Source organism: Malaclemys terrapin, chromosome 1 (genome assembly GCF_027887155.1).
Source record: "Malaclemys terrapin pileata isolate rMalTer1 chromosome 1, rMalTer1.hap1, whole genome shotgun sequence".
NCBI classification, from domain to species: Eukaryota; Metazoa; Chordata; order Testudines; family Emydidae; genus Malaclemys; species Malaclemys terrapin.
The window spans coordinates 146,494,773-146,512,737 of record NC_071505.1 but is presented as its reverse complement, the minus strand read 5'-3'; the positions used below and the strand labels follow the sequence as shown (position 1 = coordinate 146,512,737).

The 17,965-nt window shown below is 43.3% G+C and overlaps 1 protein-coding gene across 1 annotated transcript in view; it reads right to left on the bottom strand.

Moving 5' to 3' along the window:
• The window catches only part of USF3 (upstream transcription factor family member 3), a 72,990-nt gene that overhangs the window by 18,234 nt on the left and 36,791 nt on the right, over nt 1-17,965 (bottom strand). Inside the window, exon 4 of the mRNA XM_054042706.1 lies at nt 11,423-11,451. Coding sequence (XP_053898681.1) covers nt 11,423-11,451 — 29 coding nt within the window. The remainder of the gene's footprint in view (nt 1-11,422; nt 11,452-17,965) is intronic.

Sequence of the window (17,965 nt, the reverse complement as noted above, 5' to 3'; positions counted from 1 at the left end):
AACTCACAAAGCTTTTGAGCTTGATCTTTTCAAAGCTTGTTAGCCTCTCCCCCACTCCCAAATGCAATCAGATGCCTTCAAATGTTGTTCATCCACATGGTAGCATGGTTGAGCAGCTGCTTTTGCGGCTGATTCCTGAGATGTTTTGGTCTGTTACTCAGATCAAAGTTGACAATTGGCATACAGCTTTTTTCCAAAGAGAATGAGCAAGTTGCTGACATGACACGTTCCACAGATCTTTCAACTGGCAAATCACCAACCAGAATCCACTCACATTACCCAAGTGGCAGGCCAGCATGCCTCCATCATGGCAGGAATCAACATCTGCTTACATTTCTTGTAACAGGCCACCTTACAGTGGAGGTGGGGGAGAAGAATAGGAACATGCATGTAGGCAGGTTTAGCTACAGATATGCATATTTACTACAAGTGGAACAATATATTAGTTCTACCACATCCATTCAAGATGAGTGAATTCACGATTTTTAAAAAATTGCATTTATAGTTTCAGCAGATCAGTAACTACTGACAAGCCCATATAGAATTTTTACAATTTGTATTACAGTAGTGGCTAAAGGTCTCCAGTCTGGGGCCCAATTATGCTAAAAAAAATCCTATACTAACAGATTTAGTTAAAGGCAGCCCCTGCCCTGAACAGCTTACAATCTAATCAGAGCAGACAAAGGGTGGGAGAAAAAGTATTATTATTCTTATTTTACAGATGGGGAACTGAGGCACAGGGAGTCGTAGGCACTAGTTCAGCAAGGTACTTAAGCATGCGCCTAAGTTTAAACACGTGAGTATTTCCATAAGGTACCTTCCTTGCTGAAATGGGACCTAAGTGACTTGCCCAAGGTCACACTGCATCACATGTCCTGATACCTTGCGGAGTCACGGAGGTAAGCAATCCCCATTGTGGAGAGCTTGAGCAACTGTCTTTTATTGAATTGTAAATCTCTTGTTTACAATTCCCCTGCTGGTCAATGGCTAGTGGTGGTCGCTTAACACCTATCTGGGTGTGGGCCACCTCCCTTGTTGCCACTGGAGAGCTAGTTGTGGGTGTCTCCTCGACTCACAACATATTTCAATAATAACCATATTGCAAAATCTCATAACTCCATATACAGTGATAATGCATATAATTCAACAGGGTAGTAATGTTCAACAGATCATGATTTTTCAAATGATACCTCACTAGGCATACTTTGTACAAAACATATAATCATATCACAGAGGTAAATATGGGGGTTCCACAGTGCTATTTTAAGGTACAGAGTGTCACAGTTATCTGTAACAATTTCACAACTACAAAGAGCAAAGTCTATAAATGAATTAAATTACAGTACCAATGGGCTTGATAACTCATCTTCAATATCAACCTCACAGTATCCTTAGTCGTCAACTGCCTAGCTAGAATAGCCTTAGCTTCATTAAAACCTTAGAACAGAAAGTTCTCTGGAAGCAGGGGTTGCATCTCTTTCTCTGTCTGTACAACACCTAGCACAAGAGGGCCCTACTTTTGACCAGAGCTTTTGGGTGCCACTCTGATATAAATACCAAATTAACAATAAAAATAACAGATAAAAATAAAAACTGTTAAGACAAAGTTTAGATGGAAATAAAACAGGTTTAAACCTAAAGACATACTTGGCTCTTAAAAGCAGTAACTTCTTTCTCCAAGCAAGTGTGCTTTTTGATACATCTCAAAATTCATTTTGAAAAAAATATTAGCTCCCCCCCACCTGGCATATTAACCTTTCTCAATAAACAGATGATAGTAAAGATCACTGTAAATGTCAAAGATTTTGCTGAAAGAATTGCAAGATAGTCCTTATTTGGGATACAGGACAGCTTGATATTTTAAGTAGAAGATTAACTTCATTAACATATTTTTGGACATAAAATTACTTAGGTCCTTCCACTCCAAGTCTTCAGGGATATCCAGAACATGCATAGTGCAGATATTGGTAAACATTTTCTAGGATTGAAACTTTCCTATGAAACAATATATTGTCTAGTCTAGTTAGCACATCAACAAGGATCCTTTGGTGTTCTTTTATTTAGTCTTCACATCTATTTTTTCTTAACGTTTATTAATATTCTTTTCAGATTATTACCCTTCTCTCTCTGTGTCATACAACATTATGGATGATCGGTGAAATCCTGACATCACTGTAGTCAATGGAAAAACACCCAATGACTTAGTGAGGCTAGGATTTTATTCAATAAATCTAATTTTAAACTCAAAATAATCAAATAGGGCATCTAAACCTTGGAACTCAAGAAAAATATTTATAACCCTAAACTCAGAAGTAGCAATGGAAACTAAAGACTTGTACCAAGTACTTTTTCAGTCAATTCAATACTTCATACACTGATGAAGATAAGGCTGACCATCAGGGGCACTGGGAGGCAAGGATGGGGAGGGACTTCTCAATTTCAGCCCACCTGATCACAAAAATATATGTTATTATAAACTTCTCTAAGAATTCCTCAACCTTATTTTTTTGCTTGTGTTTGTAAATAAGTAAACTCTCTCTTCAAGGCACAGGAAAAAAGAATCGAAGATGGGGTGTCTTGAAATCAATGGGAATTAGGCACCTAGGCATTTCTGAAAATACCAGTAGGAACCAATGTGCATCTTTAGGCATCCAAATACCTTTCACATCTGGCCCAAGTGGTCTGATTCATCCCAGACTTAATTTTGTAGTGTAGACAAGCCCTAAGTCAACTTTATCTAATTCGACCTTGAGCCCCTGAATTAATGAAGTTGATTGTGCATGGCCACACCATGCTCATTGTCTCGATAGAGTGCGTCCTCACTAGCAGCACCTGCTTCGATGCACAAAGCAGTGGATCATGGGTAGCTATCCCAAAATGCAACTTGCTGCAGGGTGTTTTGGGAAGTTTGTGCAATGCCCCATGAGACCAAAACATTGTCACGGGGAGAATGGAAACACTGCATCAACATCTCATGATGCACTGTGCTCCCTCCCACACATCAACAGCAAACAACCCAGTGATTTTTGCGACTTAAAACTGCTGTGCGTACGCCATAACCCCAGAAGCATGGAGCCGTCTCAGCTGTGCACTCTTGCTGTGAGCATCTCAAACACCTCATGCCTTCTCCTGCAGTATTTCCAGAGCCAAAGTAGGGTCCGCCGTGTGGAACATAGCAATGTCCTGCAAGCAGCCCTGCTGCAAGCCACTGAAAAAAAACAATCCACCGTTCCTGATGGCAGTCACTGAGCAGCTGCACTCTGTTGAGCACCGTTTCTGGCTGGTGGGACCGCATTGTTTTGTGGGTATGGGATGACGAGCAGTGGCTGCAGAACTTTCGAATGCGGAAGGCCACCTTCCAGGAACTTTGTGCAGAGCTTTCCCTTGCCCTGCTGTTCAGCAACATAAAAATGAGAGCTGCTCTGACAATGGAGAAGCGAGTGGCAATCGCTATTTGGACGCTTGCAACGACAGACAGTTGCCAATCAGTGGGGAATCAATTTGGAGTAGATAAATCAACCATGGGAGCTGCTGTGCTCCAAGTGTGCAGAGCCATTAATCAATTTCTGCTATGAAGGGTAGTAAGTCTGGGAAATGTGCACGACACAGTGGATGGTTTTTCCATGATGGGGTTCCCTAATTGCAGGGAATTAGGGGTGATAGATGGCATGCATATCCCCTCATGGCACCAGACCACCTTGCCAAAGAATACATAAACCGAAAGGGATACTTTTCAATGGCGTTGCAAGCGCTGGTGGATCAAAGGGAGCATTTCACCGACATCAACATAGGATAGTTGGGAAAGGTTCATGACGTATGCATCTTTAGGAACTCGGGTCTGTTCAAGAAGCTGCAATCCGGGACTTCCTTTCCAGACCACAAAATTAACACTGACAACGTTGAGATGCCTATAGTTATCCTGGGGGACCCAGTCTACCCCTTGCTCCCATGGCTCATGAAGCCATGCACCAGCCATCTGGATAGCAGTAAGGAATGGTTCAACTATAGGCTCAGCAAGTGCAGAATGGTGGTTGAATGTGCCTTTGATTGCTTGAAAGGGCGCTGGAGAAGTCTACTAACAAGGTTGGGCCTTAGTGAGGAGAACATCCCCATGGTTATAGCTGCCTGCTGTGTGCTCCATAATATCTGTGCAAAAAGGGGAAAAAATTTCCGCAGCAGTGGGCAGTTGAAACAGATCACATGGCAGCCATTTTTGAGCAGCCAGACACCAGGGCAATGAGAAGAGCATAGCAAGGGGTGTTGCATATCCGCGAGACTTTGAAAAGCTGTTTCAATAATGACTCTCAGTAATGTGAGCTGCTTGTCTGCATTGTGCTTCCCAAAACCTTCACCTGGCTTGTATCACTATCCCTGTAAAGCCAACCCCCCTGCTTCTAATCAATAAAGAACTTTTATTCCTCGAATCCATTTACTTTATTTAACAAACATAAGTAAAGAGGGAGAGCAGAAAGAAAAGGTAACCTTGGGGAAAAGGGGTTGTAAAGTTGGAATAGGAGAAACATTTTCAGCTATGTAACATAACACCGCATTACAGACCATCAAAGGTCTGTGAATGGGCACCTTCTGTTCCTTGTGCCCTCCCCCACCAAGTTAAGTAAAAGGGATGATGGACTTTTCGCTCTGCCTCATGGAATGCTTGGGGGAGGGTGATTCTGCACCAGGCGATGCTGGCTGGCTGTCCACCAGGGTCTGCAGAGGGACTCTACCCTCCAGATTCTGTTCCTGCATTTCAACCAGACACCTCAATATGTCTGCTTGGTCCCTCATAATCCAAAGCATCTCATCCAGCTGTCAGTCAGGGGAAAAAAATAAAGGAGCCATTGTACAAGAATAAAATGTTTCCACAGCAAGGCCAGTTTCATAAAAAATTCTTTATTACACTAGGTGCAAGCCATAACATAATCAGAATCCATAACCGTTCATTGTGCTGTTTTGCTGCTCCAGCCATGGTGAGTAGCCCCCCACCCCCGGGATCTCTCATGTGCGACCCCAGTCACCTATCAGCCACTTTAAACTACTTGCTGACCCATGCCAAGCACAGTAAGGGCACATTAGCGGCCGCGTGGTTTGGCGATCCGGAATGTGAGGGGTGGGGTGGATCTGCATGCCCTTTTTTCCCCCATGTATGAGCATTTTTAATGAGAACTTCCCCCGTTTCCTCTAGGCGACCCTATGTGATATCAGTCTCCTGAGGGTAATAGAGGCGGAAAGGAAGGAGATGTTGCAAGTGTCTGGGAAGAGACCCAGTCCTTATGCTGCTTTGCTGTGTACCGCAATGATGCCAGCAGAATTAATTCAGGAGTTGCATGGGAAAGCGTCCTACCATGGTGGAAGAAATAAGACTGCCCTGCCCAGAAACCTTCTGCAAAGGATTGAAGAGTACTTCCAGGAAAGTTTCCTAGAGATCTCCATGGAGGATTCCTGGGCTATCCCAGTCCACATCAACAGTCTTTTCCAGGGGCCACTCTCTGCGTAGCTGGAGTGGCCTCTTGTAAGCAGAGAACCACAGCACCTCGTTTTTTCTTCACAGTAAACATGCAAGACCATCGAATGTGTGTGCCCGCTAAAGTTTAACTGGACTTTCATTTTACATGTATACTCACCAGAGGTGCCTTCCCCAGCATCACGGTCGGCCACTGTGCTGTCCTGAGACCCACAGGGCTCCAGGGTTAAAAATATTTCCTGGCTCTCAGGGAGAATGGATCCACCGCTCGCCTGCCTCCCATTATCCTCTTCCTCTTCCTCCTCCACCATATAATCCTCCTTGTTGTTCCTAGACTCTCACACCTGTGAGGTGTCCACATTGCTGTGGGGGTACTTGTAGGGTCACCCCCAAGAATTGCATGCAGCTCGTTGTAGAACCGGCATGTGTAGGGTTCAGCACCAGAGTGACTGTTCACCGCCCTTGTCTTCTGGTATGCCTGGCAAAGTTCTTTTATTTTCACACGGCACTGCTGTGCCCCCTCGTGTAGCCCTTCTCCCCCATTCCACGAGTGATCTTTGCATAGATGTCAGTGTTTCTTCTGCTGGATCTGAGCTCTGCCTGCACAGACTCTTCTCCCCACACAGCGATGAGATCCACCACCTCCTGTGCAGACCAGGCTGGAGCGCGTTTGCTCACGCTGGCACGCTCCCAATGCTGATCAAACAGGAAATGGGAATTCAAAAGTTCCCAGGGCTTTAGCAGGGGAGGGGCTGTTTCCTGTATACCTGGCTGCAGTGCAGCAGAGTTGAGAATGATGTCCAGAGCGGTCACAGATGAGCATTGTGGGACACCACCTGGAGGCCAATTAAGTCGAAGTACACAACACTGCATCTGCACTACCTCACAGTCGGCTCATGAAAATTGAACTAAGTGCTATGCCTCTCACAGAGGTGGATTACAGAAGTCGACATCAGAGGTGACTGAGGTCGATGTAAAGGACCCAGTACTATAGACACATACATTAACAGGTCGACTTAAGGCGGCTTCCTTTCACCTAACTCTGTAGTGTACACCAGGCCTCACACACTGTGCAGTCACATTAGTATCTGTGCCAGGTGAGGGCAAAGTGGATTTGCTCAGGTGCAGGGTAGTAAAAATTCACGCCCCATGACTGGAAAACTTCAGCCCAATAAGTGAAAGTTTTGAAAAAATAAGAGCAACTGAAATCAGGGCCATAGAATGGCAACACTTTGACAATCTTAAGTATATATTTCACTAATTATAATACTAGATTGCAGAAAGTTTATTTGTTAACACTTTCAGAATGCTAGAAGATTAGCCATCTTAATAATACTCTGAATTACTATAGCACCTTTCATCTCAGGAGCTGAAGGCTCCCTGCAAACATTAAATTTCACCACTTTTCTGTAATATGGGGAAACCAAGGCACAGAAGTGCAGAGACTTCCCCGTAGCCACCATAGTAGGACAGTGCCAGAGCTGGGAACAGAAACCAAGACCCCTAATTCCTGCAATCCTGCTCTAAGCACTGAACAACTTTCTTAAGGTTTAGGAATGCCACTAGTTACCACTATTCCAGGGAGGCATAGATTCTGACTGCTTGGAGGCAGAACTGGATCAGAACTCTTGGGATAAACTAGTCCAAGCATAGAATCATAGAAGGGACTGCAAAGGTCATCTAGTCTAACCCCCTACCAAGATGCAGGATTTGTTGTATTTAAACCATCCAAGACAGATGGCTATCCAACCTCCTTTTGAAAACTTCCAGTGAAGGAGCTTCCACAACTCCCTAGGTAGCCTGTTCCTAACTGTAAGAACTGTAGGACAATGGAAGTTTTTCCTGAGATTTAATCTAAATCTGTTTTGCTGTAGTTTGAACCCATTGCCTCCTGTCCTGCCCTTTGTGGCAAGAGAGAAAAACTTTTCTTTATCTTTTTTATGAAAGTCTTTCAAGTATTTGAAGACCACAATCATGTCCCCCTCTTAATCTCCTCTTTTCCAAACTAAACAGACCCAGTTCCTTCAGCCTTTTCTCATATGGCTTGTGTTCTATCCCTTTGATCATCTTTGTTGCTGGCCAGTTTCTCTACATCCTTTCTATACATTGTTGACCAAAACTGGACACAGTACTCCAGCTGAGGCCTAACCAGTGCTGAGTAGAGTGATCACTTCCCATGACTTACATGACATGCCTGTTAATGCAACCTAAAATTGCATTTGCTTTTTTTGCAACGGTATCACATTGGGGGGAGGAATAGCTCAGTGGTTTGAGCATTAGTCTGCTAAACCCAAGGTTGTGAGTTCAATCCTTGAGGGGGGCTACTTAGGGATCTGGGGCAAAATCAGTACTTGGTCCTCCTAGTAAAGGCAGGGGCTGGACTTGATGACTTCTCAGGGTCCCTTCCAGCTCTATGAGATAGGTATATCTCCATATATTATTACTGCTGACTCATGTTGAGGTTGTGATCCACCACAACTCCCAGATCCTTCTTAGCAGTGCTGATGCAAAGCCAGTTATCTCCCATTCTATATTTGTGCATTTGTTTTTTCTTCCCTAAGTGTAACACCTTACTTACATTTATCTTTGTTGAATTCCATTTTGTTTTCAATAGTCCAGTTCTCCAATTTATCAAGATCCATTGGAATTGTAGCTCTATCCTCCAAAAAGTGTTGGCAAACCCTCCACCCCACAGCTTTGTGTCATGTGCAAATTTGATCAATATGCTCTCTATTCCTACACCCAGATCATCAATAAAGATGTTAAACAGCACTGGACCCAGAACAGTTCCTTATGGAACCCCACTTGAGACCTCCTTCCAATCTGACATCATTCCATTAATAATTACTTTTGTTTGTGGTTGTTTAACCAATTTGGTATCCACTTAATGATAGTTCCACTAAGCCCGCATTTCTCCAACTTACCTATCAGAATGTCATGTGGGACTGTGTCAAAAGCCTTGCTGAAGTCCAGGTATATTATTGTCCACCACATTCCCCCTATCCACCAAACCAGTTACTCTGTCAAAGAAGGAAATCAAGCTGGTTTGGCATGATTTGTTTTTAGTAAATCCATGCTGGCTGCTAGTGATCACCCCTTTGTCCTCCAGGTATTCACAAATTGAATGTTTTATACATTGCTCTAGTAGCTTCCTAGGTATCAAAGTCAGGCTGACTGGTCTATAGTTCCCCAGCTCCTCCTTTCTGCCCCTTTTAAAGATGGGCATTATGTTAGCCCTTCTCCAGTCTATTGGGACCTCTCCTATCATCCATCAGTTTACAAATATTATTGCCAGTGGCTGCGAAATCTCTTCAACTAATTCCTTCAGTACCCTGAGGTGTATAGCATCCGGCACTACGGATGTGAATTCATTCAAATTGGTCAGAAGACCTCGGACGTCTTCTTTACTTATCCCCATCTGCACCCCTTCCCCTTTATCATCTATGGTAACTTCCCTAGGCATCCAACCACATTATTTTTTGTGAGAAGACTAAAGCAAAATAGGAAAGCAGAGCTGCTCAGTGCCTATCATCTTCTGTTACCAGCTCATGTTCTCAATTGAGTAGCAGACCCACACCATCCTTGACCTTTCTTTTTTGTCTGACATATTTGAAGAACCTCTTCTTGTTAAATCTTTCCTGATTTTATCCCTACATGCTTGTGCTATTCCCATGTATATTTCCTTGGTGACATACCCCTCTTTCCATTTTCTGTACAGAATCATAGGACTGGAAAGGACCTCGAGAGGTCTTCTAGTCCAGTCCTCAGCATTCAAGGCAGGACTAAATATTATCTAGACAATTCCTGACAGATGTTTGTATAATCTGCTCTTAAAAATCTCCAATGACAGAGTTTCACAACCTCTCTAGGCAATTTATTCCAGTGCTTAACCACCCTGACAGTTAGAAAGTTTTTTCTAATGTCCACCCTAAACTGCCCTGGCTGCAATTTAAGCCCATTGCTTCTTGTCCTATCTTCAGAGGCTAAAGAGAACAATTTTTCTCCCTCCTCCGTGTAACAATCTTTTATGTACTTGAAAACTGTTATCATGTCTCCCCCCCGTTCTCTTCTCCAGACTTAAAAAAAAAAAACAATTTTTTCCATTTTCCCTTAAAGGTCATGTTTCCTCGGTCTTTAATCATTTTTGTTGCTCTTTACTGGACTTTCTCCAATTTGTCCACATCTTTCCTGAAATGTAGGGCCCCAAACTAGACAGAGTACTCTAGCTGAGGCCTAATCAGTGCAGAGTAGAGCAGAAGAATTATTTCTTGTGTCTTGCTTACCAATACTCCTACTAATACATCACAGAATGACGTTTGCTTTTTTTGCAACAGTGTTACACTGTTGACTCACATTTAGCTTGTGATCCACTATGAGCCCCAGATCCCTTTCTGCAGTACTCCTTCCTAGATAGTCATTTCCCATTTTTTGGGTGTGCAACTGATTGGTCTTTCCTAACTGGAGTACTTCGCATTTGTTCTTATTGAATTTCATCCTATTTACTTGAGGCCATTTCTCCAGTTTGCCCAGATCATTTTGAATTTTAATCCTATCCTCCAAAGCAGTTGCATCCCGTCCTAGCTTGGTATCATCCGCAAACTTGACAAGTGTACTCTCTCTGCCATTATCTAAATCACTGATGAAGATATTGAACAGAACCGGACCCAGAACTGATCCCTGAGGGACCCCTCAATATGCCCTTCGATCTTGACTGTGACCCACTGATAACTACTCTCTGGGAATGGTTTTCCAACCAGTTATGCCCCTACCTTATAGTAACTCTATCTAGGTTGTTAAACTAGGCAAATACGAGAAGGTCATGCAAGACAGTATCAAAAGCTTTACTAAGGTCAAGATTTACCACATCTACCACTTCTCCCCATCCACAAGGCTTGTTACCCCATCAGAGAATGCTATTACATTAGTTTGACATGATTTATTGCTGACAAATCCATGCTGACTGTTACTCATCACCTTATTATCTTCAATGTATGTATCTGTTTGGTTTTTAGAGAGCTAAAAAGCTCCTTGTACAGCAGCCACATTGGCCTCCTGTGGTTCTTCTTATCTTTCCTCGGCATTGGAATAGCTTGTTGTTGAGTCTTCAGTACTGTATTACATCTTTTAGGAACTTTTAGCCCCCTTTGACTCCTTTATTCCTAATTGGTCTTTCCATGGGACCATGCCTACTATTTCTCTAAGTTGGTTGGAATCCGCGTTTCTGAATGTAACCTGCCCCTCCCTGTCCTACAGCTGTGAGTTCCCAAACACGGCTTAAGCAGGGAACCAACAGAGAGGAAAGGGCATGTGTTAGGAGAGGGGGGAAATCTCCACAAAGCACAGATTGGTTCTATGGAGGATTTCGGGGCTGGTGGTGTTCAATGGAATGCAATGGAAGTTTATGCTGTGGCCTAATCCCATCTCAAAATATTTAACCCAAGGTCTCTAAAAGTTAAAATGCATTTTATGTGTTAGATGCCTGCCCCTGGTTTCCATATACTTTATATATTTATTCCCAAAAATATACTCACACAAAACCAATATCTGCTTTTGCTTATATCTTCCTTGTAGCTGAATAGAAATTGGTGATTCACTGAGGTTATTAGCAATGAAATGAAAAGCCAAGGTGTCCACAGAGGTATTTGGGAGGAAAAGGGACATGAGTGATGGGTCATATTCAGAGGGCCTCTCCTGTTTATACAAGATATTATTTCTATTATTCTATAGATTTTCCATCATCTAGGCAAACTAAAGGATGGGTTACAACTGTCCATGAAGCAGCCCTGCTTCAGGTGTTCCATGTGAGGCTCTGGAGTCTTTTCATGTAATACACTCCAATAAATGGATCTTTCCCCATTCCAAATGCACCAGTCCTTGTATGCTTTTAAGCAGATTGGAGTAAGGAACTCAAAGAGCTGTGCAGCTCAACTCTGAACAGTAAAACACTGTAGTTCCTACCTGCATTGTGTGTCTCCCGGTTTTTCTTTCTGTAATACGAGAGAGCAAAAGAAATTATGTGAAATAAAAGGGAAAACCTCCACATGAACAATTATTTCTTTTATGTTTTATGGCAATTTCATTGTTATGGTTAAAAAATACATTTAATACAAAATTCTGCTTTCTTGGCAAGAAAGAATATAGGGAAGAGAGAAATAAAAACACACTAAAGTAGTTCTTGGTATAGGAATATAATATATTAATGATTTCTGAGAAAAGATCATGAATGTTCAGACTAAATGGATTAGAGTGCAGTACTACATGTGCGTTCTGTGTGTATTTGATACAATGTATACATGTATAGGGATGGTTTCTTCCTGTGTGTTTGTACAGCACCTATCACAATGGGCCTCCGATGCTCACTGGAGTCTTTGGGCACTATCATGATACAAATAAATAGAAACTAAACAGATTTCTGACCAATGGGAAAGCTCATCTCATGAAAAAACTGCACTAAACAGAGCACACTTAATTTTTTGTACTTACAGCCATGCTACAGACACAAATATTTTATTGTTCCCAGAGCTTAATGGAAAAAGCGGAAAAGGAACAAGTTACTTACTTTACAGTAAGTGCAGTCCTTTACAATGTTTGTCCACATGGTTCCCATTCTAGGTGCACATGTGCCCTATGTGCACGAGACTGGATTCTTTTGGCCAGCAATGTCTGTAGGGGCCATACCTGAACACTGCATGTCCTCTTGCCCCCTACCCAAGCGCATAAAGGGGAGAGTGGGCCCAGCCACCATTAAGTTCCTTCACCAAGATTAAAGGACTCCACATTAACAGGAAAGGAGGTTCATGGAATCAGCATGCCTCAGCACTTGCTGTGTGCAGCTTGGAGGTAGTAGATGCTTCTTTTTGATGTAGGGTTTCAGAATCAGACACACCCTTCACTGATTGCTCCAATAAAAATAATCTTGGGACTTTTTAAGGGTGTTTTAAAAAAGGCCTGCATGTTGAAACATGTCTGGAGAGGCAAATAAAATATTTAATATTCCCATCATTTAAGGGAATAGCTGCCTCATAAGCAAGACAGGCTTGTCAACCTGCTAGAAAAAAATACAGAAAAATTAACATTGAACTAATTCTAAAGGTAACAAAGAGCTATGGGGTAGCAGTTGGACACTGTGGAGGTCCTGTCTCGCTGTCATAGGTAGTAAGAAGGAACTAAGTTGCACTTGAGACTCACTCTGCTCCGTATGCACTCGATTAGAGGCATGAGGCCATGCAGGGCGCATGCACTGTCCCAGACACTTGCCGGCCAAAAGATTCCAATCTTGCATACACAGGTGCATGTGCGCCTTGAGCGAGAGCCATATGTACAAATACTTGAAGAAGCACAGCTGCTTGTGAGACGAGGGGGGAAGAAATGCAATGGATCTTAACACTCACTTTTATTCAGCAGCAGGCTGTGGCCTAGCTTAAAGCAGGCCAAGGCTTCAATTCAGGAAAGCACTTAAGCATGTGTTTAAACACCCTTCCTGAATAAGGACTCCTTCCTGAATCAAAGACCTAACACAAGAAAAACTTGTCCCATATCCTTTGCCACCAAATAAATAAGTTTTCTGTTGGGAGAGTGAAAATGAATGCTTAATTGCAGATCTTACTCAAATCTCATTGTTGAGATGATCCCATCAGCTAATCCAGTGCCTTCTCCTGGTCCCACTGAAATCAGCAGGAGGACAACACAAGACCTGATCCTCGAGGGTGCTGTCTTTCAGGTGACACACAAAACTGATGACCTGGTGAAATTCCATCTTGGGGAATTACATTCTCAGGCCTGCCAAATGTTGTATCTTACGTGACACACACACATTTAGCAGATCGGTCATGTCTTCTCCCACAGCTGATAAAATGCTATGCACTTGAGAAACTCACACACCCTTTCCCAGCCCCCCTCCCAAAACCTGGTAGCCTACGGAATGTGCACTTAATCTTTCCCCCCAAGTCCTCTGCACTACTCTTTTCTTGATCACTGGGGACACCACCACCATCCTGCTTGTCACGGACTCCCATAATCTGGGTGTCATCTTCAACTTGGAACTCTCTCTAGGTCCTTACATCCAGGCTATGTCTAAGGGTACGTCTATACTTACTTCCTGGTCCGGATGTAAGCGATCGATCTTCTGGGATCGATTTATTGTGTCTTGTCTAGACGCGATAAATCGATCCCGGAAGTGCTTGCCGTCGACGAAGGTACTCCAGCTCGGTGAGAGGAGTACGCGGCATCGACGGGGAAGCCTGTCTGCTGCGTCTGGACCCGCGGTAAGTGCGGACTAAGGTACTTCGAATTCAGCTACGTTAATAACGTAGCTGAATTTGCGTACCTTAGTCCGAAGTGGGGGGTTAGTGTGGACCAGGCCTAAGTCTTGCAGATTCTTTCTGCATAACATCTCTATCCATCCACACAGCTAAAACTTCCATCTAGGCTCTCATCTCAGTTACTGCAATATTCTTCTCTGACTTTGACAAATGCAAGCTTGACCTGCTCATGTCCATTAGAATGCTGCTGCAAAGACACGCTTCCTAACCCATCTCTTTGACCATGTCACCCCTCTCTTTGCATCTCTCTTCTCTATTGTGTCAAACATAAGGTACTTGTCTTCACTTTCAAGCCTCTTCTCGACCTATCGCAACCCCACCTATCATCTCTCATTCAAATATCAAAAGGACGCTGCCTGTCTCCATTGCCCGCTTGTTAAACAAGTACTTTCCTGCTTTCTCCCATGCTGTCCCCCAGATTTGGGAGGAGCTCCCTGAAACATCTGCAAAACTAAGTCATTATTCTCCTTAAAACATTCCTTTGCCATGATGCCTACAAAAAACTTGACAACAATTAGGCTGCTGGTACACTGTCTCATTGTTTCCTTGTACTCCCCCATCAGTCTGCCTGCAGCCATCTGTTCTTTCTTGTATTATACTTAGATTGTAAGCTCACTGGGGCAGAAACTGTCTTGTTTTCTGTATTTGTACAGTGCTTAGCACAATGGGGTCATGGTATGTGTCTGGGGCTCCTAGGTGCTACAATAATATAAGTAAATAATAATAATGAAACACTAGGAAACCACAATCTCTAGTCCCACCTTTCTCCAATGGCTGCCCTTAATATTTCTATGCATTTCAAAACCTAAATTATGAACCACAAGGCGAAGCAATTGTCATTCACCCATTTCACGGATAAGATAGCAGAGAGGTTGTACATGGTAATTTCAGCCACAGCAGGGAATGAACCCAGGCAATTAATATGTTGGGCCTGAATCGGATTTGTTTTGCCACAATGCCTTTTAGAATGACTGTGCCAAATTATGTGCTTCAGTATGCTGCCTCTACCACATCCTGACCACATTCTGCTTCCAAGAGCCAGGAACAGAATGCATGAATACCCAGCATTGTAGCACTGTCTCAAGTGGAAGAGGCTTGTGTTGTGGATCTGAGGGTCCTGGGTTCAAACCCTTCTCTTAGGGAAAAAATAGTGTATAGTTATATGATTAAAGACTGTGGGTAACATTTTCAAAAGCATCCACATAACTTAAGTGCCCTAAATACTACTATTGACTTTTAATGGACTTAAGCACATTTGCAAATTTTATCTTGTATTCCAAAGCATCATAATTGAAGTGATACAGCTAACCTGAATTCTGGAATTTCCTAGCTTTTCTATGCTGACTTTGCAACCTTAATTTTACCTTCTACAATAATTTCTTTTAAACGTGTGTTTTTTTAAATGTATGTATGTATACACACACACACACACCTCTCAAGCTAGTGTGAGGAATTTAGAATAATCATAATTGTTGAAATGATATTAGAGGTGAATGTGGATAATGCATTAATAGTTATTTTATTACTGTATTATTATTTGTATTTTTGTTAATGGCAGCTGTCCCTTCAAGAACAAAATAGAGCAGTCATACAGTGTGTTTGATGTAGACAAAGTAGTATGTGGGAGATTTTGCCTGTGACCCCAGAGAGTGGGAGATCATGTATGTGCAAGCTCCAAAGAAATCAGAATTTGATTTAATAAATTTTTCTCTCCAAAAAATAAGCCTCATTCTTGAAGGTTAGCACTTACTGGGGAACTGGATACCTCAGTGTATTGCTAAGGAACTACAGAGCCTTTCAACAGTTTGAAACCAGCCTAGCTTAGCAGTAATTAAAAGTTGTTTCCATCTAATAGATATTTAGTGGCCCCCTATGTGAGTCTGATGGGTCTTAATTCCACATCAAAACCCACCATCACATATTGCACTAATTGGCAGACCTAGACTAGAAACCAAGAATTGTATGGGCCACAGAGTCTGAATTACCCCTATTATCTCTAGAGGAAGCTACCGCTAGACCAGGATTGGGGTATACTTAGCAGGGTAGTATATGTGAGAAAGAGAAGGTCACTCACCCTGTGCAGAAACTGAGGTTCTTTGAACTGTGTCCCCTGATGGCTGCTCCACTGTAGGTGCAGCAGTGCCCCCTATGCCTGGGATCGGAGATCTTTGGTAGCAGTGCCCATTGGACCACATATGCACTTCTGCCCATCTCACGCCGCGAACGGGATCAACATATAGTGCTGTGCAGTCCAACCGCTCTCAGCTCCTTCTTGACTGCAGAGCTTATCTTTCAGCTCCAAAGCAGAGGAGAGGAGGGCGGGTAGTGGAGCACCCTTAGGGACACACATCTCAAAGAACATCAATTACTGCACTGGGTGAGTAACCCTCTCTTTTTCTTCTGATGTCCCTATGGGTGCTCCACTATAGATGACTGTAAAGCAGTGCCCCTAGTTGGAAGGCTTGGGCTTCGGAGAGGCATTTAGTGCAGATGGCAGGACAACATGTCCTAGCAGGGCAGCTGATGCTGAGTAGTAATTGCGCAATGATGGCTAAAAGTGTCTGTGGAGGCCCAGGTGGCCGCTTTGCAAATGTCAATAATTGTGATATTGTTGAGAAAGGCAATCGAGTTGGAGAGAGAGTGGGTAGAATGTGCTCAAGTTCCAGAAGGAGACTGTTGATTGTGCAGTTGGTTGAAAAGGTGTATACATTGGGAGATCTGCTTGGAAAGGCATTGTTAGGATATGGTCTTTCTATCTTTCGACCACTGACAGGAATAAGCGTGTCTATTGTGTGAAAGATTTAGTTCTATCCAGGTAAAAAGCTAATGCTTGCCTGACATCCAAGGTGTGTAACGTTGCCTCCTGTTGGCTGCTATGTGATTTGGGAAAACGCAGGGAAGGTGGATAGGTTGATTTAAATGGAAGGAGGTTGGAACCTTGGTAAGAATTTTGGATGTAGACGTAAGGTGACCTTGTCTTTATGAAAAGCTGTGTACTGGGTGTATGTCATGAGAGTGCCAATTTCTCCTACCTGTCGAGCCGATCTGATGGTGATGAGAAATGCTGTTTTCATGGATAGAGGAATATAAGAGCATGTTGCCATGGGCTCGAACAGTGGTCTGGTGAGGCAGCGCTAGATGAGGCCAGGGTCCCAAACCGGGGTGGGATCTCCTATGCGAGGGTAAAGGTTTTGAAGACCTTTCAATAACCTCTTCATGAGGGGGTGGGCGAAGACAGAGTGGCTGTCTATATTGGGATGGAATGTTGTGATGGAGGCTATGTGTACACGAATGGAACTTGTGGATAACCTTGATTTTTTAAGATCCAAAATATAGTCCAGAACAAGTAAAAGAATATTCATCGCCATGACGTGATTGGTGGTGCACCAGGATCAGAACTTTGTCCATTTTTGGAAGTAAGTGCGTCGAGTTGTGTCATGTGTGCTATTCAAGTGGACCTCTTTTACTGCCTCTGAACAGGTCACCTCTGAATCCTGAAACCATGGAGGACTCCTGCCTTCAAATATAGGGGATGTGGGTTGGGATGGAGGATCTGACCACATCCTGTGAGAGGAGGCACAGAGTAATCAGAGGACATACCTCCTTCGCATGATGGTGAGTATACCAAATTGGACATAGCCATATTGGAGCTATAAGAATGACTTGGGCTCGATCCCCCTGTATCTTCTGAAGCACTCTGAACAAGAGAGGAATTGTTGGGATGGCGTAGAGTAGTGGGGCATCCCACGTAATGAGGAACGCATCTCACAGGCACTTGAGGGCATAGGCCTGCTCTTGAGCAGAATTGAGGGCATTTGACATTCTCCTGTATGGCAAAAAGATCTATGGTTGGGAATCCCCAGCAGCTGAATATGTGGTGTAGGGTTTTTGTATCTAGCTCCCACTTGTCATCTTGGGAGAATCTCCTCCTCAATGAGTCTGCCAAGGTGTTCTGGTGTCCAGGGAAGTATGCAGCTGAAATGCTGATGTTGTGTTGGATACATCATTTCCATAATTTCAGGGCTTCCGAACATAGGGAGTTGGACCTTGCGCCACCTTGTCTGATGATGTAGAACACGCAGGCGATATTGTCCGTCATATCTCATATAGTGCGATGTCTGATCAGTGGTAGAAAATGCCAGCAGGCATTGTGGACTGCCCATTGCTCTAGAAGATTGAT